The sequence below is a fragment of the Nymphalis io genome, chromosome 3, assembly GCF_905147045.1.
Source record: "Nymphalis io chromosome 3, ilAglIoxx1.1, whole genome shotgun sequence".
NCBI lineage: Eukaryota > Metazoa > Arthropoda > Insecta > Lepidoptera > Nymphalidae > Nymphalis > Nymphalis io.
In genome coordinates, this window is record NC_065890.1 from 9,853,425 (window position 1) to 9,868,220 (window position 14,796).

Genomic DNA, 14,796 nt, shown 5'->3' on the forward strand with positions numbered 1-14,796 from the left:
GTCCGACTCAAGGCGCATTATTTATCTTTATAATTATCAATGGACTGTTGTTTTATTATCTGCTGCACTTTATTGCTATTTATTATTATAATTATCATAATTACATATATTTTTTACATATTATATATATATGTTTATGTATATATTATTTATGTATATAGTATTGCTTATATATATATATATATATATATACAATACAGGTTGTCTGGAAGAGATCGCTCTTTTAGCGATAAGACCGCCTTTTGTACAAAGTAGTTATCTTATTTTTTTTGTTTGTGTTTAAAATGGTTCTGTAACGCTTTACTAAATTCTAATAAAATTACCCTGACATACACAAAAATATCCTAATAAATAAAATATTATATTAGGTACTATCCATCTAAGTCACATATTTTGTATGATATAAGTGAATAATCATTTCTGGGTGTATAACAAGATTTTTTTGTTATATAATTAAAAAAAAAATCATACTTTATTCCTTACAATATTAATCATTATCGAATATTTACATTTGATAATATGAATAATAAATTTATCTTCCCCAGTTGAAACTAAAAATAATAAAAAAAACGGAATATAGCACCAGATTTTTCAATTTATTTCCTTATTATGTATAATAAAAACTCGTTGTGCATCTTTAAAATTTTGAAGATTAAACTTAAAGAAGGTCATCCCATCGTATCGTAGATAGTAAATTAGATAACGCGGAAACAATGTTTGTCTTTGTGATGTAACAAACACACGATTATGTTAATTTATTAATGCTGACATCACCCAAACATAGTGTGCGCGCCGTACTCCAGCGTCACATCAATGACAACTTGTCACACGCGTGAAGGTCCTGGCGATTTACAATTTACCCATAACCCAAACATGAATGAAATTCCACAAACATGAATACTAAGTAATTTTCCTCGAATCCGGATCAATGAATCCTCGTTCCATTTAAAACCATTTAAGGTATTTTTTCCTTGACGACGCTGCAAATTTGCTTTGTACCTATGTCTATTTAGTCCTACGTACGTATAACGTATATAACGCAGGTTCAAAAGCTTACGTAGAAGGCATTCTGTTAAAGAATCATATTCACTTCGAATAAATTGTACTTATGATCTATATGTATTATGTAAATATATACCGCATGAATCTGAAAAATTATTATCGTATTATCAAGTGTCCAGGTGTGTGATTTGCGACGCAGTCGAATAGAGACGCGTTCATCTTAACCTCTCGGTCACTTAAAAGTCGACTAGGCGATTTATTTAGGCGCATCTAGCCATAATACCAATTAACGCCTCAATAAATCACATGACTGAAAAAGTCTGCCAAATCATTTTTCTTATACAATGCTAAGATTCCAAATAAATGGAATGAGTAAGGGAATATGATGATGATTTAATAAATTTTATGTGGCTTTTTTTTATAAAAATGTATCTGCAAGCGAAACAGCATCCTCTAAATGTCTAATTGACCGTTTACTTCTTTTGACCTCGCATAAGGAAAATTTTGGACATACGTAATTAGTTTAAAAATGCTATTAAAGCAATCGGCTATTTAGTAATCACGCCTTTATTACCTTCGAAAAATACGAATTCACTGGCTCTAAATTTTAAAATCACAAAATAAAAATAGTATTTTCGTAAAGTGCATTTTATTGACCATTAGGACCAATATTTTTATGTGTATTTAAAAACACCTAAATATATAACAAAAATACATTTTTCTTTAAAATGACTTGACTCAAATCTTCGCAGAATAAAGGCAAGTCTTTGACTATTAAGCGATGTCAATTAGATTTCATGACCGAATTTAAGTGAAACATTGATACGTAACGTTTAAGTGAAACGATTCTGATGCAAGAAGTTTTCGCTTGTCGCATGTACTGAATTGTCAGTGGTTTAATTTTTTGCAACATAAATGTAGTGAATATTCAGAACAACTTATTCTTGGACAACTTACAGTTAAAGTTGAACTTACAGTTTATTTTTAATTTTTGGTATACGTTTCGAAATAAAAAATCTGTAATATAGCGAATTCATTATATTAAAAAATGTCTTACATTTAAATGTCGGAAAAAACCTACTGTTAAGATTAAAACATTAATTATCCACTGAGCTCTCCTTGCTTGACAGTAAAATGCCGACTGCACTAAAATTATTAGAAATTATAATATAATTTAATAGTAATAACAAGCCTTACTTTCAGATCTATTAGTACTAATGGAAAATCAATAAATCTATTTTTAACTGAATGATTCAAATCACAAGTTATTTAAAAAAAAACATTACCTAATTAAGACGAATACAAGGGACCGAACAGCCAATAGATAAACACAGCGCCAACAAAACCGAAAAAAATCCCGATGACTCACAGTTAACATTTTGCGTCATCCTTCATAATATTGAATCATATACCATATGTCACATGCAACTATTTTATTAAACGTGATTTTGAAAACTGTCTGCTATATGTACGGGGAATTTAATAGAAACACAATATTAGCAGTGACTGCTTTATTATTTTTGAGATCCCAAAAACACACAAACAGTGCATATTTTTTTGTTTTTTTTTTTAATGTTTACAAATTAAAATTATGAAATATATTAATAAAGTTAATATAAAACTTATAATAATTATAAATTATAATTAATCCTTATCTAAATATAACAATTATATCAAAACAAAAATGGCACTCGAAGCATCGGTTTCCTTTTAGATACTTACAACTAAATCACTCAGTGCGTCGTGTTTTGTATGTATGCATTTTTTTGTATTTTATTGATATGAGTCGTGCTTCTGTGATAAAAAATAAAAAACCATGAAATAAGCCGGGTCTTCAATGTCCATGTTTAAAGTCAATTATGCAGTCGACCGCATACATCGCGTAAGAGGATGTTTACGTAGCTTTTAAAATAAGAACTTCCTCTTCTTGAACAAACAAGTGTTGCTCTGGCGCTACAATGGACAGGTATGAGCGGTCCACTTGCAGCGTACGCGGCGACGGCGGCGCCGGGGCGCGCGCGGTTGGCGCCCGGGGCCCCGGGGCTAGCTGCTAGCCGCGCACATTCACGTTAGCACATCCGAAAATCTCGTCAATCTGCCTCGAGGAGAAGGTCACTACGACACGACGCTCCCCTTGACGACGAGGTACAAATTTGTCCTGATAATTTACGAACTCGCCGGGCTTCACGTCGCGGAATCGTATCTGAAAAAGTATTATATTTATGAGTGACGTGACAACTTCCTACCTAAAATTTAATATTCTATATACGTAATAACAACATAATTTTCGAAATAGATTAGAATGATAATATCTATTATTATGTAAATCCACACCAAATCGATATTATATATTATTATGTATACAAACATAGATATTTGAATTTATTTTGAAAAATTATTTTACTGACCTGACGTGGTCGTTGTATACCGGGACCTTCGAAAGTAAAGTAGCAGTCAGTCAAGTGCACACTTAGCGGATTTTGGAAGCTAAACGTTACTGCACATTCCTGTCCCACGCACGGCTGACTTCTCAGCTAATACCAGAAATATATAAATATTTAATTGTAAAATAATTAATCACGATTTCATAATTAATGTAAATCGATACCGACCTGGATCTGAAGTCGCGGCTTATGCAATGGGAAGTCATCCTCTTCAGACCATGCCTGGCGTGTTTGCTTAACATAAGCCATAGCGTGCACCTTAACCATGGAATGGTCTACCAATTTATCCATATATTCTTGGGGTGTTACGTGCAGCTTAAGTACTTCACGCTGACCTGCTCGGACTATAAACTCTCCTTGAGACCTACGCAGTCGGGCTGCTATGGCGCCAGTGTAGTAACATGACGATGCTGTTAGCACACACCAAATTGTACGATCTTCGTGGGATTTATTCTGTAAAATTTGTTAATTAATATATTTAATGTAATATGTTTGCGTATTAATGTATATATTTGCGTATACTATGTAGACCTAATATACCTGAATATTCATGGTACAATCAAAAGGCTGGCCGTAAGGCACAATATCAATATCCATAAGGTCAAAGACGACGTCTTCGAAATTACGATCAGGAAATTCATAATATTGCTGTAAGCGTTGATAGCCGCGGCATGAGGCAATTACGGCAAGACGTTCAGGGGACGAGTTTTCTACTGTTTTGTATTCATGGGTTATTTCCAACATATCGCTATCACCTTCATCATCATCACGATTCGGATTCTTGGTTAAAATCTTACGTCCGACCCTACAATATATAATTTAAAATTGTAATGTATACTAAAATTGTGTATAGAATCAAATACTATTTAATATATTTATTTATTCTACTCACTGGTATTGGTTTGATGCCATTCTAATGAAACCCCATTCAGAGTTTTCTTCTTCTTGGAAGTGGCATAATTCAGCATTAAGTTGAGAATACACAAAAGGTGTATCATATTGGAATCCAACCTCACCACGGCGTACGGCTTCAACACTAGCTGGACCACACTGATATACAGACTCAGCCTCTTCTTGGGGTGTCGAGTCTATTATCTGCCATCCACCATATCCTAAAATATACCAATTTATAATGCCGAGAATAATGTAAAAATAGTTTGCCACATTTTTGTAGATTAATCAACAGACAAATATTTTATACCTTGTGGCAAATCGGGTCTTTGCATCCAGACATCGTTCCATACATGGAAATTCCAGCATGAATCGTAACAATCTTCATCGGGCCCATTTGGTACTTCATTTCCATCTCGGTCAAAGAACTTATCAATAGTAAACGTACGATTCGTGTCATGCGCAGACACATAATTGGTTACTGAACGACAAGGAATACCTGATGAAAAGTATCGTAATAATAAGCTTAAGTTTTAACAAAAAAAATAACCATTATTAAAATCGTTATAATTACCCAATGCTCTACAAATAGTAACGACCAGTGCTGAAAATACCCAGCATTGTCCGTATTCAACAGGTCGACCACCATCCGTCAAATAACGTTCAAGAATAGCAACAGAACCGGTCCAAGCGTGAGGCGCTACTCCGTCTTTATATTCACCATCATATCGACCAACCATTAAACCATCATCATCGTCATTTGCATTAATCTGTAATAACATATACAAATACAGTAAACAGGCCACATATTCGTCTTCAGTACTTTTTAAATTCTGACTACATCTTATTGACTGGTTGAATATAACTATGATTCATCAAAGAAAATTTGGCATACTTACGATTTAAAATAATACTTCAAATAAATATTATTATTTTCTTACATAACTTACCATCGCTGAAATTGCTCTTGTCACTCGTATAGGATTACCACGTTCAGAATGTTCAAGGCCACTACGCTCCAGTAAATAAATGCAAGCTGGCAACACAACATCATCAAATTGGCCGAAAATCCACTTACGTCCTTTCGGTTGTCGCCAAGTACCGTACCATATTTTACCTTGTTCATTAAGAACATATTCCTTCCTTGAAGATTCATTGTCCATATAAACTGCATCTTCACGGCACCATGGATTAAATAATATATATATATCCTCATCACATTTGTAATCATGTCGATTATCACGCTGTCCAAAACGGTGCGTTTGCACCCAGCAGTTCCAAACTCCAACTGGAGCAGAAGCAGGAACATGAACTTGAAAAGTGATAGTATTTCCATCCTGACGTTGAACGCTTATGTCCCATCTATCCATTTCATGAGCAATTGACGCTAAATTTTGCATTGAGCTATGTCGAGAGCCATAGCTACGTTGAAATGAAGAATGTTGAGTAGTTGGAGCATAACGCTCTACCGTGGGCCTTTCCACGGGCCCGTGTGGGCTAAGTGGGCTATGTTGTAATGGTAAAGAGTCATTGCTAAAAGAAGTACGACGTACGCCGTATGTAGTTGTTTCACGAATTCCACTCATAGCCCCTATGGCTCCTATAGTACCCATTGTTGCTATAGGAGGCATAGTAGTACTAGTATCTTGCATGCGAGCCAATCCAATAACATCTCGTGAATGTTGAAAGGCACCTTGTTGAGTGCTCCAGTTAACCGGTAAGACAACACGAGTTCCTTTAGTAACGCTGGGCTTTGGTCCTGTAAATATATTTTTAACAATTTATTTAAAATAATACTAAAAGTAGATCCGCAAGTATTTGAAATGAATTAAAAAGTTACTTACCGAAACAGAACACGATACGAATCACATCTTGCTGTTTGTCATAAGTTCTATCAAAACGAACAGCGAAGAAAAAATTTTGGCCTCTTCTTAAAACCGGATTAGGAAGGATGTTGTCATTAACTAAATCATATTGATCAGTGTGATGGTCTTTGGCGTTATCCCGTGAATAAAATTCAGTAAGTTCTACTTTAAGCGGTTGCTGGGAATAATAACTCTGAGGAATTAATTCCATAGTGTCTTGACGACGTCGGCGTTCATTTTGATCAGCAAGTTTGCAAATCAGGTTATGAGTATATTGTGTATTCGGGCTATTCCTCGAAGAATGCTTAAGGCGATGTAGTGCACCCGTACTATGGGAACGGCCAGGTCTATGTTGAGCTGATGGACCAGCCCTAGCCGTAGGACACCGGCGACTTTGTCCTGGACGCTGACAGAAGCTTGAAATGTTGTAGTTCGCTGACAGTCCCGGCACGTAATTGGAAGGCATGCCTCCGATAGTAACTTGTTGTTCCCTCATGCAGCTGAGGGTACTTATTCCAGTAGTCAAACCAGTGATTCCACCGAGTCCCATGCCAGTCACGCTGGATGTCATGCTTGAAGACATTTTATCCATACTTAACTTCCTCAAAATAGAACAGGGAATAATTATTTTCCTCGCTGACAAAACTGTACTGTGCTCCGGACTAAAACCAGAGCGAATGGTATCTCTTAACTCGTCGAGGACCTTTTTATACCAGAAGTACTATACAGTATCATTCACCGCTAAGTGTCAGGTGTCCGTTGTCAGCATAAGCGCCTGGTTGTGAACTTGGCTTTTGTTTGTATTCACTGAGTTGTGTCGTAGGAGAGAATACAAATTCACAGTTGAAATGACAGAGGCACATAACGACAACATTTTGTACATGGCTAAAAGACTAACTAGGTGATTTTATATTTCTTTTGTTAGGGATTGCAAAATTTCTGCTTTGGCATTAATGATTTAGTTATTATTAGAAGTCTCTGATAAGGTAATTAATAACCACTAATGGCATATTGTATTTGAAGAAAAAACATAACATAGTCATGAAAGTACCTATAATTTTTTTTATTGAGTGTGTATTTTTTAATTTACGCAAAAATCTATTATCTTGTTCAGTTGAATATTTCTTACTATGATAGATTATATTTTCAGAAACACCATAGGCTTTATTGTAAGTTTATAGTGTTTATTATATAATTATACACCAATATTTTAAGATACCTATAGCGTATCATATTGATGGTAGCAAAGTAGATACAGACATCTGCATTTTTGTGAAAATGCTTTTTTACGAAAATAAGCTTATATTAATTAACCTTATCTGCAAGTATGTATTAAAGTTTTTAAATTTTCTAAGTAATTACAATTATCTGGTTCGTAAATGAATACATCTACACTCGAATTTTAAAAAAACGCCGCAGTAGATACGGACATTTGAATTTGTCCGCATTTACTTCGGAGTATCCACAGATGATTGACCCGCAAACAAAGATATCAATCACTTATCACACTCTTACGGGTATACGTGGTTACACGGGTCACGTACCGGCTTTAATTTATCGCACTTTTTGTTAAAATTATATTTCTCTACATTTATGTATCCTTAAAATATTAGTTTCTATCAAGATACCTACCATGATTTTTACAAAAATATTAAACACGGTAGCGTATGAGAATCAACAGCAGTTGACGACGCAGAATTTAAAAAAAAACTTAGTTTATTCGCATCTCATCGTTAACGTTTTGATCTCTTTTTTTCCATTATAAAAAGTTCGAAAGTGATAATAATTGTTGAGTTGTAAGATTTTTTTTAAATTTTATACTCGGTACCTAACATTTAACTACTAACAACTAATATAAAGCTAAAGAGTTTGTTTGGTTGAACGCACTAATCTCAAAAAATACCGGTTTAAATTGAAAATTATGTTAGTGTTCCTTTTTATCAAAGGCTATTATTATATTTAACATCAAGCTACAACCCATAGGAGATAAGCATCAATAAAAATGTTGCAGAAAAGGGGAAAATGTATTCTTTTTGAGAGCTTCCGTTGCGTGCGCTGCCTAAACGGTTAAAGTTAACAACAATCACGTATGCCAGTATTGTTTTTCTTAAAAGATAAAAAAGCATCCACGATATCATATGTGTATCATTTAAGGATGACTTATTATAACCTTTTTAATCGTAATCAAATTAGTTCTAAAATAATCCATTATTTGCTTAGATTTTCTTCTCTGTTTTGTTCAATTTATAATTACTCGTTTTTTAATAGTTAGTGACTCATTAGTACTTATTTATTTTTTAAATACAGATTTGCCTTTCAGTTTTAAAAGGATACAATTTCTTATGAAGGTATCATTTGCAGTCATAATAAATAAAGCACAGAGACGGACATTAAAATATGTGGAATAGATTTAAGGGAATTCAATTTTTCTCAAGGCCAATTGTATGCCGTCCTATCTGGATCTGGATGCGGCGAAAACCAATAAAAACCAATATCCCACGAAAATGAAACTAAAAGTATTGCTATTACTGAAATACTATAACTGTGCTTTTAGTGATTTCTTTAAGTTCACGTTCAGTATTCACTTTTTTATCTGTATGTTAGCATTATACTTTATTTATATTAATTAATAAAAAAATGTTTTCATTGATAGTTATTCTAAAGTATAATTTACTTAAAAATAGTTTTGATTTTTTTGCCCAAAAACCAAAATATATAATTATTATGAATAAATAATAAATAAGACAGTATTATTGCACATGCATTATTATTAAAACAAAACATTTGTTTGGTTTAGGAAATTAAAATAAAATTAGGAGTTTAACTGAGAGACGTAGATGAAGCTATGTGAAATGTTATATGCAAAGTAAATGTGTCTTCATATAACATTTCTACAAAATTTTAGTCTAAAAATGTTAAATACTGTTTTTATGACGCTTCGATTTCTTTAAATATCCTTATTTTGTTAAGGTTTAGTTCTGGAGGCTGTTACCTTAATTTATAAGTATTCTAATTAGAATGAGCTCTATTTTGATTACAACGAATATCAGGCAGATGTCTTCTTTTACGTTGAGGTTTTTACAAAGTAAAAAAGTAGAACTACATTATTTCAGAAAAACATAGATATACCGATAAAACCCGTTATACAATAAATAAAAAATATTATATTAAATCATCATGGAAAAATTCAAGTTAATTGTTACATAAATGTCGAAATAACTATTTTTTACTTAATGTGCTCTCCTGAAAAATTGCTATTATGTAGATGTCCGTATCTATTTGCTGCCATCGATATTAAGGTAGTGAAGTGTTTGGTAATTAGTTAAAGATGTATCGGTTCAATCTCTATAAAGACTGTAACAACTCGCACATATACGAAAAGTTTTTATGTTTTTTTTTTTATCTACAGAAAAGTACTGGGCAGCATCTTTTTTTATAGATAATATAATAACTCCTAATAACCAATTTACATTTCAATAAGATCGCCCACTTTACAAAATAAACTTTATTTTTATTTATTAATTTCCATTACTTAATTAATTTATAAATCAATAAGGCGTCAACATAAAATAATATAATGGTGTAAAACCCTGATTACGTATTTATAAAATATCCTAACATGTATCATGTGATGTAATCGTTATACCCGTAGATAGTCGGAACGACTAGCTAACAAGGTACAGGTATAACATAACAACTCTAAAATCCAATGTAGGTAAAATTTTATTTTTTTAATGTTTTCAACCATAAAGAATAGGATCAGCTTATATGATAATATTGTTAAAGTTATGTTTAAGTTATGATTTAACATCTAATTAGTACTAAGAAACTAATATATAAATATAAACTAATAATCTATACTACGTAAGAGCAGTTTTTGTTTGTAATACCGAACTAATAAAAAAGTACGGCAGAAGAAGTAGCGCTTAGCTAAGTAACGCTTCACGGAAGGTTTTTATATTCACTTTTTAACTTCACAGTTTCACCCGCTTTAAATTAATTAGACTATTCACGTAATAAGTATTAGTACCATGTTCTTGTATTTATTAAAAAAGAACTACGAAACTAATTTGCGGCTACTCCATACTTATTTAGTTTTTTACTAAAATGAATTTTACTCTCAAGTTACAACATTTTTCATAAGTTGTACTAGCGGAATATTATATCAATTTGAATTATATATATAATTGAAAATAAAATAAAATGAATTGAAAACAAAATGAATAAAAAAATTAAAGCAAAATTTAAAACATTCAATTTGATAGAACCCATGATTTTTTGCTTATAAAATAAGTGAAACGGATGAGCTAGAGTATTTAGATGTCTTCTGCACTGGGCCTATCAAAAGTAGTTCTTTGTTCTATACAAAACAAGATACGCGACACCGCAAGTCCGTATCGGTCATTGTATTTACAACTAGCTGTTGAGACCACGATTTTTTTGTTGAGGAAGACAAAGAGCTATCATAAAAAAATAATTAACACATTTAAAATACACAAAAACCAAAGAAGTATCTACACATTATTAAAAACACAAATAAAAGTTTGCTTCTATCGTAGACCAAAAATTAAAACAATTTAAATTAGAAAAAATAATTTAAAAAAAACTGTCAATCTTTGAAAACCACTTAGTTTTCCTAGATAAAATGTTATTCTCCTACAGCTATAAACAAAAACATTAAACTTAAAAAACGAAAAGTTTTAGTATAGATAATATTTCATACATACAGTTTCACCATTACACATTATCTAATAAGACTAGATAATCTTTAATGTTTTTATTAAACATGTTATTATAAAAGTATTTTAGTATTCCAAATGTGTAAATTATTAACTATTTAATTATATATTTAAATATAATTAAATATATATATAATTAAGAAGTTAATAAATACTTTCTAGGACTTTCGTCGATCATTTAACATTTACCAATAAATGCTATTTAAAACTAATGTTAAAAAAATATTCATATATACGGTAGGTATATTATACAGAGCCTTGATGGCCCATTGGTTAGAAGACGTTAATCTTAACCGATGATTCTGAGTTCGAATCCGGGCACCAATGAATTTTGTTGTGCTTAATTTATGTTAACAATTCATCTTCGGCTCGGCAGTGAAAAAAACATTTCGAGGATACCTGAATATGGCGCATGAGATTGTGCCAGTGTAAATCAACCAACCTGCAATGGAGAAGTGAGGTGGACTAAACTCCAAAACCTTCTGCTCAAAAAGGAGGCCTTAGCCCAACAGTAGGATATTTACTTTGCAAGGCTGGCTTTATTAATTATTTATTTATATTATAGTTGACTTTTAGAAGAATGAATAATACAAAATTGTATATAAAAATATATTTAAAGCTGTAAACAACTTAAAAAAGTCCACAGTTCAGTTTTTAAACATCTATGGTTGCCGGTTGCCGCTAGCAACATTGAAAAGTAAACATTGATTACAAGTTGCCAGCTTGTGAATTGTGTGAATTTCAAACTATATACCAACAACTATATAAATATTTATGTACTCTTATAATCTCAATTTAATAAAAAACATAACATTACTCGGATATTACTATATACACGCCATAATATATAAGGTAATATTTTTGATTAAATTGAGATTTTAAGAGTACGTTACGTACGTACGTTAAATATTTTTGGTTCTTTGGGGGAATATCTGAATGCTTTGCAACCTTGCGTTTTGTTTGTTTCATTTTTTCAAATTGAACAATGACAATTCGTAAAAGTAGTGATGACCGATTAGTGTTAATAGGTTTTATCAATTACGAGCAACAAGATGTACTTATTTAATGAAAACAATTCCTAAGACTAAATGGCCTTATACAAATTGTTTAGCCACAGTGTGGAGATCCAATACAAAAGCTATTTCTTATCGAAAGCAACACTTTTCACAGTTTTAATTGCCGTAATCAATTTAATTTTGCCATTTATTATTGCATTCAACAGTAAAGGTGAATAAAAGTACATACTTAATCCTAAATTTATTTTTTATAGTTCAAAATCATCTAATAATTACATTTTCAGGATTCTGGTTACAATCACACTATTTTTATGAACAACCATTGATAAGATCTACATACGATTATTTGCTAATAGCAGAGACTGATGATCCTAGTATCAATATTATATGTGGGGAAGTGGCTGCTATTAATAGTGAAACAATAGAACATGAAGAAAACTGTGTGGAAACTCAAGTAAAATTAAAAAAATAAAATATAGTTTTATTAATTGATTTTTATTAATGAGTTAACTAAATTTTACAGATATGGGAGCATGATTTTAATAAGGATGGAACAAATGACATTATAGAGTTTAAATTTCACCTCATCATTCCGAAGCAGAGAACTATAACTTATATAATTTTAATCTTAGGCATTGATTTACAAATAAAGGTTGATATTATTAGTCAAATGTAAATTTTTGATGGGCCATAATAATTAAATGATTTAATTTTAATTTTTTTTCTCTTGTAGACTACATGCCCTCTGCAAATGCAAAGTCTAGCAGTTATAAATAAGGAATTTGGTGTACATCCAAATGGACTCAAATATTATGGTGACATTCAAATTTATCAAAGTGTTCATCTTCCTTGTGTTCAAAACATAATAGATACCAAATATAATTCTTCCATTTTTACCCAAAAAAAAGATAATAAAAACATTGTGGACTCTATTTTGGAGGAATACCTAAGTAGAGAAGGTAAGTGCTTTCAATATATTCCATTACATTCTAAAACAATAAAATTATTTGTTGCATTCTATTATTAAAGGTAGTTGAAATGACGTACTGCAAGAATTATCTACCTCAAATCCATGAAAAACATTATTCTATTTTTAAATCTTTACAGTAATCACCACTGTCACTCCAATTTTTTCAAGAAATCATAATGGACTTACTGGTACAATGGATCTAAATATTGTTTTAAAGATTTCTGAAATGCGAATAAGATATTTACCAAGTCTTTTACAAGAATTGAAATGGGCATGGCCTCAATATCTTTCACTTCTTTTAATATTTTACTACATATTTAACAGATTAAAAAGATTTGTTTTTAATAAGAGACTCTTGATGGCCTGGAAAATAGTGCCGTGGACTAAAAAAGACTAGATATCAATAATTTAAAATAATTATTTTTACACTACATATATATATGTATTAGGAAAAAGAAGTATTGTCTATGTATTTTAAGTTTTTAATTGTCAGCTCTAATAACACTGGATAAAACTGTAACCTAACTTTTTGGATTTTTACTTTTAATTAAAATATTAAGAGGCACATTAATTGATTTATTTTATTTACATAATATGTAAAGCTTAAATAATATACATTTTATCTACACTTCAGCAAACCTTAATATTATTGTGTAAGATTTAATGTGGGTAGAACACTTCCAAATTCTGATTTTGAATGATCTAACTCTGCACGATTGTCTTCAATAACAAAGGTTTTTCCACTGTAATCATCAAGTTGAACCAATAGATATCGACAAAGATAATTTCCATATTCATTCTGAAAAATTAAAACATGGTTTAATCATAATAATATAAATAAAATTAATGAATTGTAAAATATTTTAATTTTATTAAAAAAATGTGTATGTGTGTTGATATAACATAAGTTGTACATCCATAACCATTAAGCAACCAACAACACACCTGTTTCATATCTAACTCAACAATTCCCTTGTTCCTTATTCCCTTTATGTAGAACCGCATCCTCATATGCTTGACACCCTCCTTCTCATATACAGCATGACTGACATGTGTTCTTCGTCTTCTTGTAGTTTCCTCTCCATAACCCTTAATAGGAGAACCAAGTGCTTCTTCTATCCTAGGATCCTGGAATAATTACATGTAAATATTTGAAACGTGGAGCTTTGGCGCACCTTGGGAGAGGCCTATGTTCAGCAGTGGACAACGATTGGCTGTTGATTGATTGATTGATTTGAAACGTAAATTCAAAATAAATTGACTACTAAGTTTTTAAGCTATTAAATCACACGAATTGACTTTTCTACTGATTATTATGACTGTACTTATATCTTGTTGCAATATTTTTTTATTAATTTAATGTTTAATTAAGAATATGAATAAATAAATATATACTAACTTTTTTACACTTCTCCAGAGCTACTGAATAAATGCTATTTGGACTATTACTTGAGAATAATTCCCGGAATACATAATAAAATATAACTCCAGTTACTCCGACGCCGATTATAATAATGCCAGTATAAGAAACAGTTTTGGTTGTCTCTTTTATTTTCTCTCCTAGTGGTCGTACATCTGTTGATACATCAGCTCTCTCTTGACTTTGAGTTAACCCCTTTTCTTTTTCTGTGGCATAGAATCGAACGAATCTAAATTTAGATAATCCTATTGCTGCTGGTATAAACTCTAACGTTCTATTGACACGAATAACTGGCCGTATCTTCGAAAGAAAATTCATAATTTTAATCAAAATAAAAAGTCGTGGAATATTCCAACCGGTAATAATTTTTGGAAAATGTCAATTAGATCATATCCAGTCGAGTGACATAAGTTATCAGCTGATATTTTTTATGTTTATTTAGTAATCAA

The 14,796-nt window shown here is 31.4% G+C and overlaps 3 protein-coding genes across 4 annotated transcripts; 1 reads left to right on the forward strand and 2 right to left on the reverse strand.

Moving 5' to 3' along the window:
- Positions 1-2,603: 2,603 nt before the first annotated feature.
- LOC126780609 (hemocyte protein-glutamine gamma-glutamyltransferase-like) lies at positions 2,604-6,857 on the reverse strand. Its single transcript, XM_050505224.1, has 9 exons — positions 6,182-6,857; positions 5,288-6,096; positions 4,912-5,107; positions 4,648-4,836; positions 4,339-4,558; positions 3,987-4,251; positions 3,615-3,899; positions 3,411-3,536; positions 2,604-3,205 (listed from the first exon to the last, which is right to left on the reverse strand). The coding sequence occupies exons 1-9, from the start codon at positions 6,792-6,794 to the stop codon at positions 3,053-3,055; spliced, it is 2,856 nt and encodes a 951-aa protein (XP_050361181.1). The 5' UTR covers positions 6,795-6,857; the 3' UTR covers positions 2,604-3,052.
- A 4,784-nt stretch (positions 6,858-11,641) lies between these two features.
- LOC126780824 (transmembrane protein 231) lies at positions 11,642-13,438 on the forward strand. Of its 2 annotated transcripts, XM_050505517.1 has the most exons (6): positions 11,642-11,793; positions 11,970-12,168; positions 12,242-12,411; positions 12,481-12,609; positions 12,691-12,916; positions 13,065-13,438. In XM_050505517.1, exons 2-6 carry the CDS (start codon positions 12,030-12,032, stop codon positions 13,322-13,324), a joined length of 924 nt encoding a protein of 307 aa, XP_050361474.1. In that variant the 5' UTR covers positions 11,642-11,793; positions 11,970-12,029; the 3' UTR covers positions 13,325-13,438. The 2 variants fall into 2 exon arrangements, with proteins under 2 accessions (XP_050361474.1, XP_050361473.1); XM_050505516.1 differs by having other exon boundaries at positions 11,643-12,168.
- A 50-nt stretch (positions 13,439-13,488) lies between these two features.
- LOC126780869 (mitochondrial import inner membrane translocase subunit Tim21) lies at positions 13,489-14,753 on the reverse strand. The gene is made up of 3 exons (XM_050505533.1): positions 14,327-14,753; positions 13,873-14,055; positions 13,489-13,726 (listed from the first exon to the last, which is right to left on the reverse strand). Exons 1-3 carry the CDS (start codon positions 14,663-14,665, stop codon positions 13,574-13,576), a joined length of 675 nt encoding a protein of 224 aa, XP_050361490.1. The 5' UTR covers positions 14,666-14,753; the 3' UTR covers positions 13,489-13,573.
- Between the last annotated feature and the right edge of the window lie 43 nt (positions 14,754-14,796).

What these genes read in the sequence shown, in the direction of transcription:
- LOC126780609 (XM_050505224.1), bottom strand. Translation starts at nt 6,794, where the DNA reads ATGGATAAAATGTCTTCAAGCATGACATCCAGCGTGACTGGCATGGGA. An exon ending in CAAGAGCAATTTCAGCGATG is followed by an intron (nt 5,108 to 5,287) that starts GTAAGTTATGTA and finishes ATGTTATTACAG; the next exon opens with ATTAATGCAAATGACGATGA. An exon ending in ATTGTACCATGAATATTCAG is followed by an intron (nt 3,900 to 3,986) that starts GTATATTAGGTC and finishes CAAATTTTACAG; the next exon opens with AATAAATCCCACGAAGATCG.
- LOC126780869 (XM_050505533.1), bottom strand. Translation starts at nt 14,665, where the DNA reads ATGAATTTTCTTTCGAAGATACGGCCAGTTATTCGTGTCAATAGAACG. An exon ending in CTCTGGAGAAGTGTAAAAAA is followed by an intron (nt 14,056 to 14,326) that starts GTTAGTATATAT and finishes TAATTATTCCAG; the next exon opens with GATCCTAGGATAGAAGAAGC. An exon ending in TTGAGTTAGATATGAAACAG is followed by an intron (nt 13,727 to 13,872) that starts GTGTGTTGTTGG and finishes TTAATTTTTCAG; the next exon opens with AATGAATATGGAAATTATCT.
- LOC126780824 (XM_050505517.1), top strand. Translation starts at nt 12,030, where the DNA reads ATGGCCTTATACAAATTGTTTAGCCACAGTGTGGAGATCCAATACAAA. An exon ending in AAAACTGTGTGGAAACTCAA is followed by an intron (nt 12,412 to 12,480) that starts GTAAAATTAAAA and finishes TAAATTTTACAG; the next exon opens with ATATGGGAGCATGATTTTAA. An exon ending in GGAATACCTAAGTAGAGAAG is followed by an intron (nt 12,917 to 13,064) that starts GTAAGTGCTTTC and finishes AAATCTTTACAG; the next exon opens with TAATCACCACTGTCACTCCA.